General features: G+C 49.6%; 1 protein-coding gene across 1 annotated transcript in view; it reads left to right on the top strand.

Moving 5' to 3' along the window:
* The first annotated feature begins 1,769 nt into the window (after nt 1–1,769).
* LOC140388213 (histamine N-methyltransferase-like) overlaps nt 1,770–20,940 on the top strand; it is a 61,406-nt gene continuing 42,235 nt past the window's right edge. Inside the window, exons 1-2 of the mRNA XM_072472011.1 lie at nt 1,770–1,950; nt 17,573–17,628. Of these exons, the coding sequence (XP_072328112.1) occupies nt 1,814–1,950; nt 17,573–17,628 (193 nt within the window). The 5' untranslated portion in view covers nt 1,770–1,813. The remainder of the gene's footprint in view (nt 1,951–17,572; nt 17,629–20,940) is intronic.

A 20,940-nucleotide genomic window follows, 5' to 3' on the forward strand; every position in this document is an offset into this window, starting at 1 on the left:
ATCTTTATCTGTAGAAATTAAAGTAGAAAACAACTTGGTGACTGGATGTGTTGCCATATGTACTGAGGGGATTGCTGGTAAAACATTTGAAATCTATCTTTGTGCGTTGGTTATTAAAAGTGTGATTTATGGCATTTATTGAGTACAATTTGCCTGTTAATGTTTAATTTATGTTTCTTTTAGTTTGATTGTTAAAGGATCAGTTATATGAAGTGAAATATTGTCCATTGGTTCTTGCAGTGGTTTTTCTGTTGGTCAGTTTGGCTCTCTTAGGTTATTGGTCATCCACAGGGATTTTAACAAGATCCCACAGAATCCAGGGCTCATGTGGGATCTGATCTGCAGTCAGTATAGAGGTAAAAGATAATGTGCTCTTTTTGGGTGGTATTGCTCAGGGACAGCATATAGGTAAGAAACAGGAGGGGCCAAAGCCTAGATGCTGGGAGAATGTCAGAGGTAACTGTGCAGACATTTGAAATGATCATCTGATGATGATTATTCAGGTAAAATGGGAGTGAGTGGCTAAACCACTTGTCTGCCATTTCCTTTCATGTCTACATCCCTTGGGCATCAGGACCATAAGACCATAAGACAAAGGAGCAGAATTAGGCCACTCGAGGCCATTCGAGTCTGCTCTGCCATTCAATCATGGCTGATATTTTTGTCATCCCCATTTTCCTGCCTTCTCCCCATAACCCCTGACCCCCTTATTAATCTAGAACCTATCTATCTCTGGCTTAAAAACAATTAGCGATTTGGGCTCCACAACCTTCTGCAGCAATGAGTTCCACAGATTCACCACCCTCTGGCTGAAGAAATTCCTCCTCATCTCTGGACGTTGAGGTGAATCATATAATCATAAAATGGCTACAGTACAGAAGGAGGTCAGTTGGTCCATCATTGCCTTAATAGGGGGATTGACCAGGGTGAAAGAGTAATGGTTTCATTGCCGACAATGGTATGAAAGGTGAAGGTTCACGTGCAGTTGACCAAACCAGTAGATTCATAAATGTGGTGATGGAAGGAGGGGAAAAGACTAGACTGTTGGAATTTTGAAAGCCAAAGTTTGAACTGAATTGGGGATAGCTTTCCCACAAGGACCAATCCAGAAGGAGTTACGTTTAGGGCGTGGACCAGGGATGTGATGCCCAGAAGGAAAAATAGACAGCAAAACGGGGAAATAAGAATACTGGTCCGAACGGATTTTTCCTTCTGGGTGGACAGTGGTTCAAGTGGTGGTTGTGAATATGGATTGGAGAGTTTACATCGAGGGAGCGATTAAGGCCGGACAAGATGACAGTGCAAGTAAATAATGAGCTGGGATCCAATCAGAGATAGGAGTCTAAAGTTCAGGATAGTAATAATAATCTTTATTGCCACAAGTAGGTTTACATTAACACTGCAATAAAGTTATTGTGAAAAGTCCCTCGTCGCCATATTCCGGCACCTGTTTGGGTACACAGAGGGAGAATTCAGAATGTCCAAATGACCTAACAGCATGTCTTGCGGAACTTGTGGGAGGAAACCGGAGCACCCGCAGACACGGGGAGAATTTGCAGACTCCGCACAGATAGTGACCAAAGACAGGAATCGAACCTGGGACCCTGGAGCTGTGAAGCAACAGTGCTACCCACTATGCTACCGTCAGCAGAGCATACAATGTGTGAGTTAATATTTGCCAAAAGCAGGCAGGAAAGGAGATTTCCAAATTTTGCGATCAAGGTCCAGTCAAGTCAAGGCAAAGGTCATATCCTAATAATGAAATTCAGAGTGAAACAAACTGTTACCTTTCTTTAACAGCAGGGAACCAAAGATGGAGTCACCTTTGAAAGCCCTCTCCTCAGACGTTGGTCTGTATTTTAAGTCATTTAATCTCTTCATAGAACGTTCCACGGAACATCAGTGTATGGATAAGTTCCTTGACAAGAATCTGCCAGATGTAGTGACCAGGTAAGACTTCTTTTAGGTTGTGTTCAAAACTGGGGATTCAGAAAAGACTATGAGCCAGATAGTCTCTTACTTATTCAATGGAAACCTTTCTTTAAATCTGTGTTAAGTTACCTCTAAATGTTTTCTTCTGTTTACACAATGGCTTGTGTAAGCCATTGGGTAACATTTTTACTCTAAATTATCAATTGAAGGTTGATAATTTCAGACATACAGCGTCTCATTGTTGGACTTACCAACTGGCTTTCTAACTGCTCGATGTAGCAAGCAGGAAGAGTGCAATAATTCCCAGTTACCAGTGCCTCACACGGTATATTGGGAAAGAAAAAACAAAGCATTGTACAAGGTTGAAGCATTGTACAGGTTGGAAATGTATTCACCTGAAACTGGAACCTCAGGGATTGGGGATGAGGATCATGAGGAGAGAGGAGTTCAATTTTCAGTTTCATCTCACACTTTGAGTTCCGTCAATATCTGGAAATTTGACCCCATGTCACAAAGGAGATGGCTAATGGGGATAGGGGCTAGAATTCTCTGTTTGGGAGGCCAGTGTTGCTGCCGGGACTGAATTACATGCGATTCTCACTTCCATTTGGGGTGCTATTCAGTAAGCGAGTCAGGGCATGCTAATATGCAGACACTGCTGGCTCGAATTGAGAACAATCCCTGGCCCAGTGAGCGTTCTGACGACTGGGGTCTGTGTTAGCGTCAAAGAGACTGACAGCTCCACTCTGCACACTCACTGTAGCCAGGAAGATGGCTCACAGTAGATCTGCCCTCCGAGTTGGGGAATTTGACCCACAGCTCCACGCCATCGAGGAGAGGAGGGACTGTCATGGGAGTTAAAGAAGGAAAGTCCTGGCAGAAAAAAAGGAAAAAGAAAGGGAGGTACAGATCAGGGAAAAGGAAAAGGATAGTGAAGAAAGGGGGAAGAACGAATAGCACTAACAGAACAAAAAGTGTGAGAAAGGGAGGTACAGATCATGGGAAAAGGAAAAGACGGATACTATGAATTCAGAAACTGTCCATGAAATATGAAAGTCAGTTAAAATTGGCAAAAGTAAAAGCCAAAAGCCAAAGTAAAAACTCACAGAACCACAGCCTAACTCCACCCACACAATTACATCACTGAAGCCATGTGATGAGACAACAACATTTCTCAAAGGGACACTCCCATGACAGGACACCTTCGCCCCCAGGATGGGCCGCAGACTCAAACCTGCCCTCCTGAACACGACCTGGGAGGTGGTGGCAGAGGCAGTCAGTGCTGCCTGCCTCACCGGGAGGAGACAACTGGTGATTCAGAGGGGTGCGGGTCACAGATGAGGCATCTGCCCTGAGAGGGGCAGAGAACCAGTGTGTGTTCCAAAGGCCACGGTGCAGGTGTCCAATGAATGGGATGAGCTCTGCTGATCCCCTGATTCCTCTGCGGTCTGGCAGCACTTCTGAGGACGGCCAACCCCTCATGGGCACCTGATTGAACTTAGCCATACATATCGAGCCACTTGATAAAACAGCCTGGGCACCAGGGTGTCCAGAGCAGTGCCCTGGGTGGCCTCCCAGATGACCAGAGATTCTCTGAGCATTCAAAGGACACAGGCAGCACTCAGCAGTGAGAGTAGCCTGGAGCCTATATGTTTGATCAGAGAGCTGCATTTAAAATACATATTTCAGCAACAACGGTCTGAACCAGGCCACCCTGATCCCGAGGGGGACCCCCCTCCGAGTCCATGGACTTGGCTCCAAGTTATTTCCAGCTGCCGCCCCGGACCCAAGCAGTAACTCCCCAGCAAGCCCGATGATATTTTAGGTTCTTCCAGTGTCTTTTTCCCCTCCGGCTCCCCCTCATGGGACCCAGGCCCTGCTTGTAAATACTTGTACTAATTCACTCCAGTGAGACTTCTGCCTAAGAGGAATGGGGCATGACGGAGGGCTGGAGCATGAACTGTTCAAGCCACAAATTTAAAAAAAATTTAAATTTAGAGTAACCAATTATATTTTTCGAATGAAGTGTCAATTTAGCATGGCCAATTTACCTACCCTGCACATCTTTGGGTTGTGGGGGTGAAACCCATGCAGACATGGGGAGAATGTGCAAACTCCACATAGACAGTGACCCAGGGCTGGGATTCGAACCCCGGGTCCTCAGCGCCGCAGTCCCAGTACTAACCACTGCGCCACATGCCGCCCCTTCAAGACACAAATTATATTAAAATCCATGCAAATGACAGTTTTGCATGGATCCACCAGCAGGGGAAGCAATCTCCGATATCAGTGCGAACGAGGGACCTGAGAATGACGTCGGAATTGGTGCTGGGTGCAAAACCATTTCCATTTCGCGCAATTCTCTGTTTGATCGCGATTCCTGCTTCCGGTGTCGGGGAGTGGAGAATTCAGCCCAGGAGCATCACATAATCAAACTGTTTGCTAATATTTCATGAGCATGAAATGGTTTAAAGGTGTAGCATTAACCTGGCAAAGCAAAAATAAAGGAGAAGAAAATTTATATCAATTTTGGTGGAGTGCACAAAATAACCCTGACTTAATTGAACAAAAAACTTTCCAACTCATTCCAGTAAATATATATTAGCGCAATTTAATGGCCATGCTGCACACGAAACACAGTGCATTGCGGTGCAGTGTGGCTGATAAAAACCGGGTGACCCCACTCCTGGAATCTTCCCGGCTCAAAATGCCTTGTGAGATCCAAAGCGATCTCGCGAGGTGTTGCGATGTATACCCCCCCATTGTGGGCATGATGGATCTGTATTTCGTTAATATATTTATGTGTCGCCGCACTATATATCAATCTTACAGAACTCGAAACTGAGCTTCTTGGGTGAAGTCAAGTATAGCTTTATTTATGTCAGTTTCAAAGTCTATTGATCAAGTCAAATTTTATACAAATACAGAATTTAAAAAGTTGTTTGTCCAACGCAAATGCAGATGGTTGAGTTGAATTCAAAATACAATTCAGTTCGGGGTAATTTCTTCAGACCAAAATGCACAATACAAAAATGAAACAAAAGGAAATAGCTGTTCGCAAAGCAAAGTAGAAATAGGTTTCAAATGTTAGGTTAAAGATGAATTCAGAGAGAAAGAGTAAGAGAGAAGAGAGCTGATTTTGGTGAGGGCTTAAAAGCTTCTCTCCCTATCTCATAAGGAAATCATAATCTTTTTTAGGTTCTGTCCCCTTTCTGACTGTGATTGGGTTAAAATATTTATAATTCATCAATTGACCGAAATGTCTGTCCATCAGGTTTTCAGAGATAATACTGCATGAGACAATTTCTCTATGTTTCCATAATATGGTGTGAACGAACCATTTGTTTCCCGCCATATTCTCCAGAACTGGGATGTTTGCCCAGTAATGATAACAATGAGTCTATTCTGCAATGTGGATAGTCAGTTTGAATACTGACTTCCTTACCAGATCTTTTCCCATGCTCTCAGCATTCTCTGCCGTCATGGCTTATGCTTTTTAACAGTATAGTGTCACAAAATCATTTCATCCCTCAAGCCTTTATTCCCTATAATAAAGTAGGTTTCTGTCTGGGCAAGAATACGTTCTGGCAAATGTGCACATTAGAGCAAGACAGCTAGTCTCACTCTAATGTGCAGCTTTGCCAGGCCACCGTGCCCCCCCCGGGACAGATCCCCCCGCGCCGCCAAGGACTCCGTAAGCCGCCCTCAGAGCCAGGTCCCGCCGGTATAGACCTTGTGTATTTCACTCCGGCGGTACTGACCGAAAATTGGCGGCTGCTTGGCCCATCGGGGCCACTGTCAACGGCCCCCGATTGGTGCGACGTGATCCCCGCCCCCGCCAAAAATCCGGCGCCGGAGAATTCGGCAGCCAGCGTCGAAGTGGCGGGGCGGGATTCACTCCGCCCCCTCAGCGATTCTCCAGCGGGGGAGTCCAAGAATCCCGCCCCATAGCTTTGTTTCAGTTAAAGTTATTTTGTGGTCTTTGTGAACAGTACTGCCAACCTTCCTGAAATAAGCAACACAAAGAACACCACAGAGGCCACAGACACCTGCGGAGACCAATTAAAATTAGGCTTGCAGTGCGACTCGATCTGTCAATGAGCAGTGCAATGGCCTCCGAAAGATGTCTTGACAGGTTTGATGGGGCACTCAATACAGTCCCCAGAGGGCCTCCTGCATCTTGTGGTCTGCCGTGCCTTATACAAACAGGCTCTGCAGTGGGCCCAGGAGCTTCCTGAAGCCAACCTTGAGGAACGGAATATGTCCTCGGGTGAGAAGGATGTACATGAGCGTGCTGAGGAAGAGCCTGCTGTAGAGCCTCAGAGTGGAGCCCAGAGGGCGTCTGTGCGGAGTCTGCACATCCTCCCCGTGTCTGCGTGGGTTTCCTCCGGGTGCTCCGGTTTCCTCCCACAGTCCAAAGATGTGCAGGTTAGGTGGATTGGCTATGATAAATTGCCCTTAGTGTCCAAAATTGCTCTTAGTGTTGGGTGGGGTTACTGGGTTATGGAGATAGGGTGGAGGTGTGGGCCTTGGGTCGGGTGCTCTTTCCAAGAGCCGGTGCAGACTCGATGGACCGAATGGCCTCCTTCTGCACTGTAAATTCTATGATGATAATCTATGAGGGTGCGCACAGGCAGAAGGGCTATAAATGCCCTCATCACCTCCCACTTCATGGATGAAGAAGGGCACTCTGGCTTAGAGTGTGACCCCCCCCCCCCAGGTTGCTGTGATCCCTTTGAAACCAGTTGAATCCCGTTGAAGGTGGCTGAGGTCTCACTCATCAGGGATCTGGGAGTCCTTGAGTGTCTGCTGCATGGTCGATGCAGGAGGGTGATGATGACTCGCAGTGTCGAATGGAGTGTGATCCTCTTCAGCTACTGTTTATGTCTGACTCCTGTCTGACTGCTGCCAGCATGCTGACTCCCCGGCCCATATCTGAGTGAGGTTCTGCGCTACATTCCTCTGTCTCTTTGCGCTCAAAGCGGATTAGGGGTGAGGGGCTAGGATTCACTGAATCATGCCTGAGCCCTGAAACATTCGCAATGAGAGCATTAGTAATTGGGGACTCTATAGTCAGGGGCACAGATAGGAGATTTTGTGGGAGCGTGAGAGACTCACGTTTGGTATGTTGCCTCCCAGGTGCAAGGGTACGTGATGTCTCGGATCGTGTTTTCCGGGTCCTTAGGGGGGAGGGGGAGCAGCCCCAAGTCGTGGTCCACATTGGCACCAACGACATAGGTAGGAAAGGGGACAAGGATGTCAGGCAGGCTTTCAGGGAGCTAGGATGGAAGCTCAGAACTAGAACAAACAGAGTTGTTATCTCTGGGTTGTTGCCCGTGCCACGTGATAGTGAGATGAGGAATAAGGAGAGAGAGCATTTAAACACGTGGCTACAGGGATGGTGCAGGCGGGAGGAATTCAGATTTTTGGATAACTGGGGCTCTTTCTGGGGAAGGTGGGACCTCTACAGACAGGATGGTCTACATCTGAACCTGAGGGGCACAAATATCCTGGGGGGGAGATTTGTTAGTGCTCTTTGGGGGGGTTTAAACTAATGCAGCAGGGGCATGGGAACCTGGATTGTAGTTTTAGGGTAAGGGAGAATGAGAGTATAGAGGTCAGGAGCACAGATTTGACATCGCAGGAGGGGGCCAGTGTTCAGGTAGGTGGTTTGAAGTGTGTCTACTTCAATGCCAGGAGTATACGAAACAAGGTAGGGGAACTGGCAGCGTGGGTTGGTACCTGGGACTTCGATGTTGTGGCCATTTCGGAGACATGGATAGAGCAAGGACAGGAATGGATGTTGCAGGTTCCGGGGTTTAGGTGTTTTAGTAAACTCAGAGAAGGAGGCAAAAGAGGGGGAGGTGTGGCGCTGCTAGTCAAGAGCAGTATTACGGTGGCGGAGAGGATGCTAGATGGGGACTCTTCTTCCGAGGTAGTATGGGCTGAAGTTAGAAACAGGAAAGGAGAGGTCACCCTGTTGGGAGTTTTTTATAGGCCTCCTAATAGTTCTAGGGATGTAGAGGAAAGGATGGCGAAGATGATTCTGGATATGAGCGAAAGTAACAGGGTAGTTATTATGGGAGACTTTAACTTTCCAAATATTGACTGGAAAAGATATAGTTCGAGTACAATAGATGGGTCGTTTTTTGTACAGTGTGTGCAGGAGGGTTTCCTGAAACAATATGTTGACAGGCCAACAAGAGGCGAGGCCACGTTGGATTTGGTTTTGGGTAATGAACCAGGCCAGGTGTTGGATTTGGAGGTAGAAGAGCACTTTGGGGACAGTGACCACAATTCGGTGACGTTTACGTTAATGATGGAAAGGGATAAGTATACACCGCAGGGCAAGAGTTATAGCTGGGGGAAGGGCAATTATGATGCCATTAGACGTGACTTGGGGGGGATAAGGTGGAGAAGTAGGCTGCAAGTGTTGGGCACACTGGATAAGTGGGGCTTGTTCAAGGATCAGCTACTGCGTGTTCTTGATAAGTATGTACCGGTCAGACAGGGAGGAAGGCGTCGAGCGAGGGAACCGTGGTTTACCAAGGAAGTGGAATCTCTTGTTAAGAGGAAGAAGGAGGCCTATGTGAAGATGAAGTGTGAAGTTTCGGTTGGGGCGATGGATAGTTACAAGGTAGCGAGGAAGGATCTAAAGAGAGAGCTAAGACGAGCAAGGAGGGGACATGAGAAGTATTTGGCAGGAAGGATCAAGGAAAACCCAAAAGCTTTCTATAGGTATGTCAGGAAGAAGCGAATGACTAGGGAAAGAGTAGGACCAGTCAAGGACAGGGATGGGAAATTGTGTGTGGAGTCTGAAGAGATAGGCGAGATACTAAATGAATATTTTTCGTCAGTATTCACTCAGGAAAAAGATAATGTTGTGGAGGAGAATGCTGAGCCCCAGGCTAATAGAATAGATGGCATTGAGGTACGTAGGGAAGAGGTGTTGGCAATTCTGGACAGGCTGAAAATAGATAAGTCCCCGGGACCTGATGGGATTTATCCTAGGATTCTATGGGAGGCCAGGGAAGAGATTGCTGGACCTCTGGCTTTGATTTTTATGTCATCATTGGCTACAGGAATAGTGCCAGAGGACTGGAGGACAGCAAATGTGGTCCCTTTGTTCAAAAAGGGGAGCAGAGACAACCCCGGCAACTATAGGCCGGTGAGCCTCACGTCTGTAGTGGGTAAAGTCTTGGAGGGGATTATAAGAGACAAGATTTATAATTATCTAGATAGGAATAATATGATCAGGGATAGTCAGCATGGCTTTGTGAAGGGTAGGTCATGCCTCACAAACCTTATTGAGTTCTTTGAGAAGGTGACTGAACAGGTAGACGAGGGTAGAGCAGTTGATGTGGTGTATATGGATTTCAGCAAAGCGTTTGATAAGGTTCCCCACGGTAGGCTATTGCAAAAAATACGGAGGCTGGGGATTGAGGGTGATTTAGAGATGTGGATCAGAAATTGGCTAGCTGAAAGAAGACAGAGGGTGGTGGTTGATGGGAAATGTTCAGAATGGAGTACAGTCACAAGTGGAGTACCACAAGGATCTGTTCTGGGGCCGTTGCTGTTTGTCATTTTTATCAATGACCTAGAGGAAGGCGCAGAAGGGTGGGTGAGTAAATTTGCAGACGATACTAAAGTCGGTGGTGTTGTCGATAGTGTGGAAGGATGTAGCAGGTTACAGAGGGATATAGATAAGCTGCAGAGCTGGGCCGAGAGGTGGCAAATGGAGTTTAATGTAGAGAAGTGTGAGGTGATTCACTTTGGAAGGAATAACAGGAATGCGGAATATTTGGCTAATGGTAAAGTTCTTGAAAGTGTGGATGAGCAGAGGGATCTAGGAGTCCATGTACATAGATCCCTGAAAGTTGCCACCCAGGTTGATAGGGTTGTGAAGAAGGCCTATGGAGTGTTGGCCTTTATTGGTAGAGGGATTGAGTTCCGGAGTCGGGAGGTCATGTTGCAGCTGTACAGAACTCTGGTACGGCCGCATTTGGAGTATTGCGTACAGTTCTGGTCACCGCATTATAGGAAGGACGTGGAGGCTTTGGAGCGGGTGCAGAGGAGATTTACCAGGATGTTGCCTGGTATGGAGGGAAAATCTTATGAGGAAAGACTGATGGACTTGAGGTTGTTTTCGTTGGAGAGAAGAAGGTTAAGAGGAGACTTAATAGAGGCATACAAAATGATCAGGGGGTTGGATAGGGTGGACAGTGAGAGCCTTCTCCCGCGGATGGATATGGCTGGCACGAGGGGACATAACTTTAAACTGAGGGGTAATAGATATAGGACAGAGGTCAGAGGTAGGTTCTTTACGCAAAGAGTAGTGAGGCCGTGGAATGCCCTACCTGCTACAGTAGTGAACTCGCCAACATTGAGGGCATTTAAAAGTTTATTGGATAAACATATGGATGATAATGGCATAGTGTAGGTTAGATGGCTTTTGTTTCGGTGCAACATCGAGGGCCGAAGGGCCTGTACTGCGCTGTATTGTTCTATGTTCTATGTTCTATGTTCTATGAGAGGGCCTAACTGTTTGACGGGCATGGAGGCCCAGTGAGGTCACCTGCATCCCGATGGGGAGGCCATGCCACTGGTTGAAGAATTTGAAGTGTTAAAGTGGTGAATAACAATAATGGAAAGCTGTAGTGACATTTCAAAATGCGACAAGTGAAAATGTGCCCCAACTAGTGCTGAGCTTCACCCATGCCTATAATGTGCCCACACAATACTTTCTGTACCCTCCCACCATGTTTAGGTGTCCCCAGGATGCACATCAGAGGTGGGGGCAGCCAACTGCACCCCTGTCCTCTTGTGGAGGTGCTGCCACCATCTCCCAGGTGGGGAGGTCTTACTGGAGGATCTCTTGTCAATCTGAGGGGAAATTATTGCCCTTCTCTCCTCCATGGCATCCAACATTGTGGTTACGGTCCCCTCCCTGAATCGTGGTATGGCTTCTTGGCTGCCATCATCCTGGCTTGAATGAGAGCAAGTGCTGCAGCGTTGTTTAAATTCAGCGCCTCCGTGACTGAAGGTCTCAGATGACCTCAAGGCGGGATAATCAGATGTTGGGCAGTTTTCACTTGGGAAATTATTTTTTCAAAGTGGCTAAAAATTGCTGTCTGGATCACACCATCGGGGCTGGCGGGATTCACTCCTTGACGCTTAGCCAAGATTTGGGAAATTCCGCCATAAGAGGAGGGGTAGGTCATTTGAGGAGAGGTTAGCTTCCTCCACCACTCAGTAAGATCATGGCTAACCCAATTGTGGCCTCAGCTGCACTTTGCTGTCTTCCCCCGTAAACCTTGAATACCTTAAAAGTCACTTGCTTTCTTGTTTTGTATTCACACAACATAGCAATCTCTGTGGCATGAGTTTTCCTTTTGCCAATATTAATTTGAACCTGATGGCAAGTCAAGGTGATTGTCCGGTTCGGAGTAGCAATGATGCCATCAAGCCGGGAGAGCAGCTCATTACATTGCCGTATTCTGGCAGAGAGTAATCCAGAAAGTAAAATGCACTAAACCCCCTAACATTACAATTTTACACATAACAAAATAAATGATTGGGCGCATAAACATGGGATTAAGGTGGAAGCTAAAATATCATTACCTTTTAAAAAATTAAAGCATATGTGCAATTTCTTATCACAATGGAAAGATTTGACATTCAACAAATTTAAAATTGAAATTTCAGGGTTTGTGTTGCTGCTTAGCAGTTAACTACAAATATGATACATCGTTAAAAATCCCGAAACACCTCATTAAATAAGGTGTAACTTATTCACAGGATTTTATGACAATGCTAATGGTGGCTGTGGTAAACCACTGTTACTCCTGTATTAGGTGATGTAAGGTAGGACCTGTACTACAGGTTCGCCGGTAGCCCCTGCCTGCTGGCTCCGCCCAGTAGGAGGAGTATAAATATGCGTGTCCTCTATCCAGCAGCCATTTCGCCAGCTGCTGTGGGAAGCCACACATCTTACTGCAATAAAGCCACAGTTGTATCCAACCTGAGTCTTTGTATAATTGATCGTGCATCACTTTATTGCAGTAAGATTTTCTGTAAGATGGACCTCCGAATCAAACTAGATCACCTGCAGCTGGATCAACAATCGAGCGACGCCAGGAGGGACTTTAATCACTGGCTAGCCTGCTTTGAGGCCTATATCAACTCAGCGACCGCCCCTCTGACGGAGGCTCAGAAGATACAGATCCTGTACTCAAGGTTGAGCTCCAGCGTGTTTCTGCTGATCCAGGAGGCCCCAAACTACACGAACGCCATGGCGCTCCGCAAAGAGAACTATGCACAGAAAGCAAACACACTGTTCGCCAGGCATGTACTCGCCACTCGCTCTCATCTCCCTGGTGACTCCATTGAAGGCTTCTGGCGGGCCCTAATCCCACTCATCCGGGACTGTGACTGTCAGGCCATTACAACCACCGAACATTCTAACCTTCTTATGCGCGGTGCTTTTGTAACGGGGATTGGGTCGGTCCTCATTCGCCAAAGGCTGCTTGAAGGGGCCACGCTCGACCTAGTGGGTACTAAGAAGCTAGCACTCTCCATGGCGGCCGCCTCACGTGTTGCTCAGGCCTACCCCTCCGGCCGCACGGCCCACCCCTCCTATCCCTCGTGGACCCCACAAACGGCTGCACCAGCCCGGGCTTTACCCAGCCAATACACCTGTGCCACATGCCAATCCGCACACCCCGGGGGTCCCCGATGTTACTTCTGTGGCCAGCAGAAGCAACCTCGCCAATGCTTCCTGGTCCGCACTGCCATTTGCAAGGCTTGCACCAAAAAGAGCCTCTTCGTCGCGGTGTGCCAGGCCCACGCAGTCGCCGCGATCGCCCCTCCCCCTGACCCACACACAATGGGCGCCGCCATCTTCGTCCCGGACCACGCACGGCCAGTGGGCGCCGCCATCTTCACTTCCCGCGGCCACACACGGCTAGTCCATGTGCAGCCCATGGGTGCCGCCATCTTCATAGAATCATAGAATTTTCAGTGCAGAAGGAGGCCATTCGGCCCATCGAGTCTGCACCGGCTCTTGGAAAGAGCACCCTACCCAAGGTCAACACCTCCAACCTATCCCCATAACCCAGTAACCCCACCCAACACTAAGGGAAATTTTGGACACTAAGGGCAATTTATCATGGCCAATCCACCTAACCCGCACATCTTTGGACTGTGGGAGGAAACCGGAGCACCCGGAGGAAACCCACGCAGACACGGGGAGGATGTGCAGACTCCGCACAGACAGTGACCCAAGCCGGAATCGAACCGGGGACCCTGGAGCTGTGAAGCAATTGTGCTATCCACAATGTTACCGTGCAGCCCCCACAACGTGTGGCCCATGGGCACCACCATTTTGTCCCCCGCAGGATCTTCAGGCACCGCCTTGTCTTCCCCACGGGGCATGGACGGCGACAACATTCCACGACCTGGGCCCCCCGCGTGCTCCATCTTCGGACGCCAGCGACGACCAACCGCACCTCGCCTCAATGACGCTCGATCAGTCTCGTCCACACAACCTGACGGACTCGACTACGGTGAAAATCAACGGCCACGTGACCTCTTGCCTGCTGGACTCCGGGAGCACCGAAAGCTTCATCCACCCGGTTACGGTATGGCGCTGCTCCGTCGCTGTCCACCCCGCCAATCAAAGAATCTCCCTGGCCTCCGGATCCCATTCTGTCCCGATCCAGGGGTACTGCACGGTCACTCTCACAGCCCAGCGCATAGAATTCAGCGGCTTCCGCCTCTATGTCCTTCCTAATCTCTGCGCTGCACTACTACTAGGCCTGGACTTCCAATGCAATCTCCAGAGCCTCACCTTCAAATTTGGCGGGCCCCTACCACCCCTCACTGTGTGCAGCCTCGCGACCTTAAAGGTCGACCCACCCTCGATCTTTGCCAATCTAACTTCAGATTGCAAACCCGTGGCCACCAGGAGCAGACGGTACAGCACCCAAGACAGGACCTTCATCAGGTCCGAAGTCCATCGGCTGCTTCAGGAGGGCATCATCGAGGCCAGCAACAGCCCCTGAAGAGCTCAAGTGGTAGTCGTTAAAACTGGGGAGAAGCACAGAATGATAATGGAATACAGCCAGACAATCAATCGGTACATGCAGCTCGACGCGTACCCCCTCCCACGCACATCTGATATGATCAATCAGATTGCACAGTACCGGGTCTTCTCAACGATAGACCTAAAATCTGCCTACCACCAGCTCCCCATTCGTAAATCGGACCATCCATACACTGCTTTCGAGGCAGACGGTTGTCTCCATCACTTCCTCAGGGTTCCCTTCAGCGTCACAAACGGGGTCTCGGTCTTCCAAAGGGAAATGGACCGAATGGTCGACCGGTACGGTTTGCGGGCTACCTTTCCATACCTAGACAACGTCACCATCTGCGGCCATGATCAGCAGGACCACGCTGCCAACCTTGCTAAATTCCTCCGCACTGCCACTCTCCACAACCTCACCTACAAGAAGGAGAAGTGTGTGTTCAGCACGGCCCGCCTAGCTATCCTCGGCTATGTGGTCCAGAACGGAGTTCTGGGGCCCGATCCTGACCGCATGCGCCCACTCATGAAGCTTCCCCTCCCCCACTGCCCCAAGGGCTTCAAACGCTGCCTGGGGTTCTTCTCCTACTACGCCCAGTGGGTCCCAAACTACGCGGGCAAGGCCCGCCCATTCATTAAGTCCACCCACTTTCCCCCTACGGCCGAGGCACACCAGGTCTTCGCCCGTATCAGAGTTGATATAGCCAAGGCCAGGATGCACGCAGTAGACGAGACACTGCCCTTCCAAGTAGAAAACGATGCATCAGACGTCGCACTTGCCACCACCTCAACCAGGCAGGCAGACCAGTGGCATGCTTTTCCCGCACCTTCGTGCCTCAGAAATTTGGCACTTGTCCGTCGAAAAAGAGGCCCTAGCTATCGTTGAAGCTGTGCGGCATTGGAGGCATTACCTGGTCGGCAGGAGATTCACTCTCCTTTTTTTTTTCAAATTTAGAGTACCCAATTCATTTTTTCCAATTAAGGGGCAATTTAGCGTGGCGAATCCACCTACCTTGCACATCTTTGTGTTGTGGGGGCGAAACCCATGTAAACACGGGGAGAATGTGCAAACTCCGCACGGACAGTGACCCAGAGCCGGGATCGAACCTGGGACCTCGGCGCCGTGAGACTGCAGTGCTACCACTGCGCCACCGTGCTGCCCAGATTCACTCTCCTCACTGACCAACGGTCGGTAGCCTTCTTGTTCAACAACACGCAGCGGGGAAAGATCAAAAATGATAAAATCTTGCGGTGGAGAATCGAGCTCCCCACCTATAATTACGAAATTCTGTATCGCCCCAGCAAACTCAACGAGCCCCCAGACGCCCTATCCCGAGGTACATGTGTCAGTGCACAGTAGACCGACTCAGGGCCCTACGCGACAGCCTTTGTCACCCGGGGGTCACATGGTTGTACCACCTTGTCAAGGTTCGCAATCTGCCCTACTCCGTCGAGAAAGTAAGGACAGTCACAAGGGACTGCCAGGTCTGTGCGGAGTGCAAGCCGCATTTCTACCGGCCGGACTGTGGGCGCCTTGTGAACGCCTCCTGCCCCTTTGAACGCCTCTGCGTGGATTTCAAAGGGCCCCTCCCCTCCACCGACCGTAACACATATATTCTCAGTGTGGTCGATGAGTACTCCAGATTCCCCTTCGCCATCCCTGCCCCGATATGACGCCGCCACCGTCATCAAGGCCCTCAACACAATCTTCGCTCTGTTCGGCTTCCCCGCCAACATCCACAGTGACAGGGGATCCTCATTCTTGAGTGATGAGCTGCGTCAGTTCCTGCTTAGCAGGGGTATCGCCTCCAGCAGGATGACCAGCTATAACCCCCGGGGAAACGGACATGTAGAGAGGGAGAACGGGACGGTTTGGAGGGCCGTCCAACTGGCCCTACGGTCCAGGAACCTTCCAGCCTCTCACTGGCAGGAGGTCCTCCCTCATGCACTACACTCCATCCGGTCACTACTGTGCACCACTACGAATAACATACCCCATGAACGTCTTTTTGCCTTCCCCAGGAAGTCCACTTCCGGGAGGTGTCGTTCCTGACTTGGCTCGCAGCTCTAGGACCGGTCCTGCTCCGTAGGCACGTCCGACTCCACAAGGCGGACCCGTTGGTGGAAAGGGTGCACTTGCTCCATGCCAACCCCCAGTATGCCTATGTGGTGTACCCCGACGGCCGCCAAGGTACTGTCTCCCTCAGGGACCTGGCACCAGCAGGTTCCACTCATACACACGTCCCCGGCCCAGCACCACCCTCCCCACCCCGGCGCTCCCAACATTAACCCCACCAGGACCATCCCTCCTTCCCCTGCCCATGCAAGAGGATGAAGAGGATTTCGGCATGCTCCCAGGATCACCCGACATTAGGCCAGCACCGACGTTGCCAGCATCAACATCGCCGCCACCGTTACGTCGCTCCCAGCGGAACGTCAAGGCACCAGACCGGTTGAATCTCTAACTGGCACCAGACTTTCAAAAGACATTTTTTTTCTCTCCTAATAAAACACTGTACATAAATTCGCTACTGTATATAGTTCTCCACCACCCCCGGCGGACTCATTTTTAACAGGGGGTGAATGTGGTAAACCACTGTTACACCTGTATTAGGTGATGTAAGGTAGGACCTGTACTACAGGTTTGCCGGTAGCCCCTGCCTGCTGGCTCCGCCCAGTAGGAGGAGTATAAATATGCGTGTCCTCTATCCAGCAGCCATTTCGCCAGATGCTGTGGGAGGCCACACATCTTACTGCAATAAAGCCACAGTTGTATCCAACCTGAGTCTTTGTACAATTGATCATGCATCAGTGGCCCAGTGGTTAGCACTGCTGTCTCACAACACGATGGTCCCGGTTTCAATTCCATCCTCAGGTGACTGTCTGTGTGGAGTTTGTACATTCTCCCCGTGTCTGCATGTGTTACCTCCGGATGCTCCAGTTTCCTCCCACAGTCCAAAGATGTACAGGTTAGGTGGATCGGTCATGGTAAATTGTCCCAAAGTGTCCAATGATATGAAGGTTAATTGGGGTCACGGCGATGGGGTAGAGGGGGTTGGGCCTTGGTAGGGTGTTCTTTCGGCGGTGTTGCAGACTTGATGGGACGAATGGCCTCCTTCTGCACTGTAAGGATTCAATGAATTCTATGGAGTACTGAGAGACCAAGGTTGGCTGTTACTTTCTGGTTACATTCTGGAAGGACCACAACAATTCAGGATCTGTGGATGCATAGGGGACTGACAGGAACCTCTGGATCTCCGTGTTTAACTGTACGTGTGGACACCAGAAGTTGCTGCCAGAGGGATAATGACAGGGAATGCTGACCATCATTTCACCATCTCTGCTTCTGTAAATTTCAGGTCATTTGCTTCTTTGTGACGAATTGAAATAGTTCAAATAATTTGATAACTTTTGCTTTGCAAGTTTACAGATTACCTCTGAGCTTTTGGCATTTTAAATTAAGATCTGCACAGCCATTGTTCAGCGAAACCGTTTGTTGCAAATTTCATTTCAGATTTGTTCATGTCTTTTAAAAATAAAATGTTCTTTTCTTTACAGCATCGGGAAAAAGGGAGCTTCCAGTCTAAATGTCCTGGGGGTAGGAAGTGGTTCAGGTAGGTCCTGCAGTGTCCCTTATTCTGTATCTAATGGTATCTGTTGTTTTCATGAGGTCTGTATTTTATCACTCCTTATACAGAGTATTTAATTAAAAATTTAGCTTCTATGACAAATTAAAAGGATCAAGTAATGAATGTCAATGGGTCCCCTATTGTTCATTCAGTAACAACCACAAGAATAATGCACAAGGTTGCTTGAAGCGACAGAAACCCTGAGAGCAGGCAGTTGATTTCCTAATGAACAGGCAATTGCATCGAGGCTCCCAGAAATAGCCGTGTTGATGTTGCCCACCCTCTACATCTGGCCGGTGGGAGGGGGAGGCCCTCTGATCATGAACAAAGAACAAAGAAAATTACAGCATAGGAACAGGCCCTTCAGTCCTCCAAGCCTGCACCGACCATGCTGCCCACCTGAACAAAACCCCCCAACCTTTCCAGGGACCATTTCCCTCTATTCCCATCCTTTTCATGTATTTGTCAAGATGCCCCTTAAAAGGCACTATTGTATTTGCTTCCACTTCCCCCCAACACCGCCCCCCCCCCATCTCTCCCCCATCCAGCGAGTTCCAGGCTCCCACACCCTCTGTGTACAAAAACGTGCCTCATAAATCTCCCTTAAACCTTGCCCCTGCACCTTAAACCTATACCCCCTATTACTATTCCCCCTAGTAATTGATTCTACCACAGTAGGAAAAAGCTTCTGACTATCCACTCTGTCCATGCCCCTCATAATCTTGTAGACTTCTATTAGGTCACCCCTCAATCTCTGTCATTCCAGTGAGAACAAACCAAGTTTCTCCAAACTCTCCTCATAGCTAATGCCCTTCATACCAGGCAACATCCTGGTAAATCTTTTCTGCACCCTCGCCAAAGACTCCACATCCGTCTGGTAGTGTGGCGACCAGAATTGAACACTATATTCCAAGTGCGGCCTAACTAAGATGCTATAGAGCTGCAGAATGACTTGCCAATTTGTGAAACTCAATGCCCCGGCCAATGAAGGCAAGCATGCCGTATGTTTTCTTGATTTCCTTCTCCACGTGTATTGCCACTTTTAATGACCTGCGTACCTGTACACCCAGACCCCTCTGCCTATCAATCCTCTTTCGGGTTCTGCCGTTTACTGTCTACTTCCCATCTGTATTAGACCTTCCAAAATGCATTACCTCAGACTTGTGCAGATTAAACTCCATGAAATTTTACCCTGGATTCTCATTAGTTTCCCAGTAGTTTTGTTACAAGGGGATAAGCAGAAAACTACAAATGGAGCGTAGGAAAATCTAACATTGCCTTACCATTAATTTCAGACTCAAAAGTAAATTTGGAATTTGACTCCCAAATAAGCTTCTCATTTGAGAAAGTATCATGAGAAACCAAGGCTGCCTCTAAAAAGTTACAATTTATCAACATGTTTTGTAAAATATTTGATAAATCTTACATGGCAAAGGGAAGCAAGTCAAATTTGAGTTTGAAGCAGAAATTTTTGCAATTGCACACTTCCAACTGTGCAATTTTGCAAAGCTTTCTCAATGTCGTTTGATTCAAACCTGGCTCCAGGACAATATTGATATTGAGCAAAACAGCAGAGGTGTGGCCCACATAGCTGGGTGAAATGCTGCAAGTAGGTTAGTGACCTGATCAAAACAGTAAAAGTGAATGACATAACACTTTGTGGATTCTATCTGACTTCCCCAGAGTTCTCTGGAACAGCACTCCTCAGAACAACACGCCTTGAGGCTTCACTCAGGCCATTCCTTGACTTGTTCTCCAAGATAGCCAGATACGTAGTGTTGACAAAGAATATAAAACTAAGAAGTTTAAGGAAAGTGAAAACAGCGCGGGAGCTGAGTGAGCCGGGACATTGAAAACAGCGCGAGAGGTGAGTGAGCCAGGACAGTGAAAACAGCGCGGGAGGTGAGTGAGCCGGGACAGTGAAAACAGCGCGAGAGGTGAGTGAGCCGGGACAGTGAAAACAGCGCGGGAGGTGAGTGAGCCGGGACATTGAAAACAGTGCAGGAGGTGAGTGAGCCGGGACAGTGAAAACAGCGCAGGAGGTGAGTGAGCCGGGACAGTGAAAACAGCGCGAGAGGTGAGTGAGCCGGGACAGTGAAAACAGCGCGAGAGGTGAGTGAGCCGGGACAGTGAAAACAGTGCGAGAGGTGAGTGAGCCGGGACAGTGAAAACAGCGCGGGAGCTGAGTGAGCCGGGATTGTGAAAACAGCGCGGGAGCTGAGTGAGCCGGGACAGTGAAAACAGCGCGGGAGGTGAGTGAGCCAGGACAGTGAAAACAGCACGGGAGGTGAGTGAGCCGGGACAGTGAAAACAGCGCGGGAGCTGAGTGAGCCGGGACAGTGAAACCAGCGCGGGAGCTGAGTGAGCCGGGACAGTGCAAACAGCGCGGGAGGTGAGTGAGCCGGGACAGTGAAAACAGTGCGAGAGGTGAGTGAGCCGCGACAGTGAAAACAGCGCGGGAGGTGAATGAGCCGGGACAGTGAAAACAGCGCGGGAGCTGAGTGAGCCGGGACATTGAAAACAGCGCGGGAGCTGAGTGAGCCGGGACAGTGCAAACATCGCGGGAGCTGAGTGAGCCGGGACAGTGAAAACAGCGCGGGAGCTGAGTGAGCCGGGACAGTGCAAACAGCGCGGGAGCTGAGTGAGCCGGGACAGTGAAAACAGCACGGGAGCTGAGTGAGCCGGGACAGTGCAAATAGCGCGGGAGCTGAGTGAGCCGGGACTGTGAAAACAGCGCGGGAGGTGAGTGAGCCGGGACAGTGAAAACAGCGCAGGAGCTGAGTGAGCCGGGACAGTGAAAACAGCGCGGGAGGTGAGTGAGCCGGGACTGTGAAAGCAGCGCGGGAGGTGAGTGAGCTGGGACAGTGAAAACAGCGCAGGAGGTGAGTGAGCCGGGACAGTGAAAACAGTGTGGGAGCTGAGGGAGCCGGGACAGTGAAAACAGCGCGGGAGCTGAGTGAGCCGCGACAGTGAAAACAGCGCGGGAGCTGAGTGAGCCGCGACAGTGAAAACAGCACGGGAGCTGAGTGAGCCGCGACAGTGAAAACAGCGCGGGAGCTGAGTGAGCCGCGACAGTGAAAACAGCGCGGGAGCTGAGTGAGCCGCGACAGTGAAAACAGCGCGGGAGCTGAGTGAGCCGGGACTGTGAAAACAGCGCGGGAGCTGAGTGAGCCGCGACAGTGAAAACAGCGCGGTAGCTGAGTGAACCGCGACAGTGAAAACAGCACGGGAGCTGAGTGAGCCGGGTCTCTGAAAACAGCGCGGGAACTGGGTGAGCCGGGACAGTGAAAACAGCGC

The sequence above is a fragment of the Scyliorhinus torazame genome, chromosome 2 (assembly GCF_047496885.1).
Source record: "Scyliorhinus torazame isolate Kashiwa2021f chromosome 2, sScyTor2.1, whole genome shotgun sequence".
Lineage (NCBI taxonomy): Eukaryota > Metazoa > Chordata > Chondrichthyes > Carcharhiniformes > Scyliorhinidae > Scyliorhinus > Scyliorhinus torazame.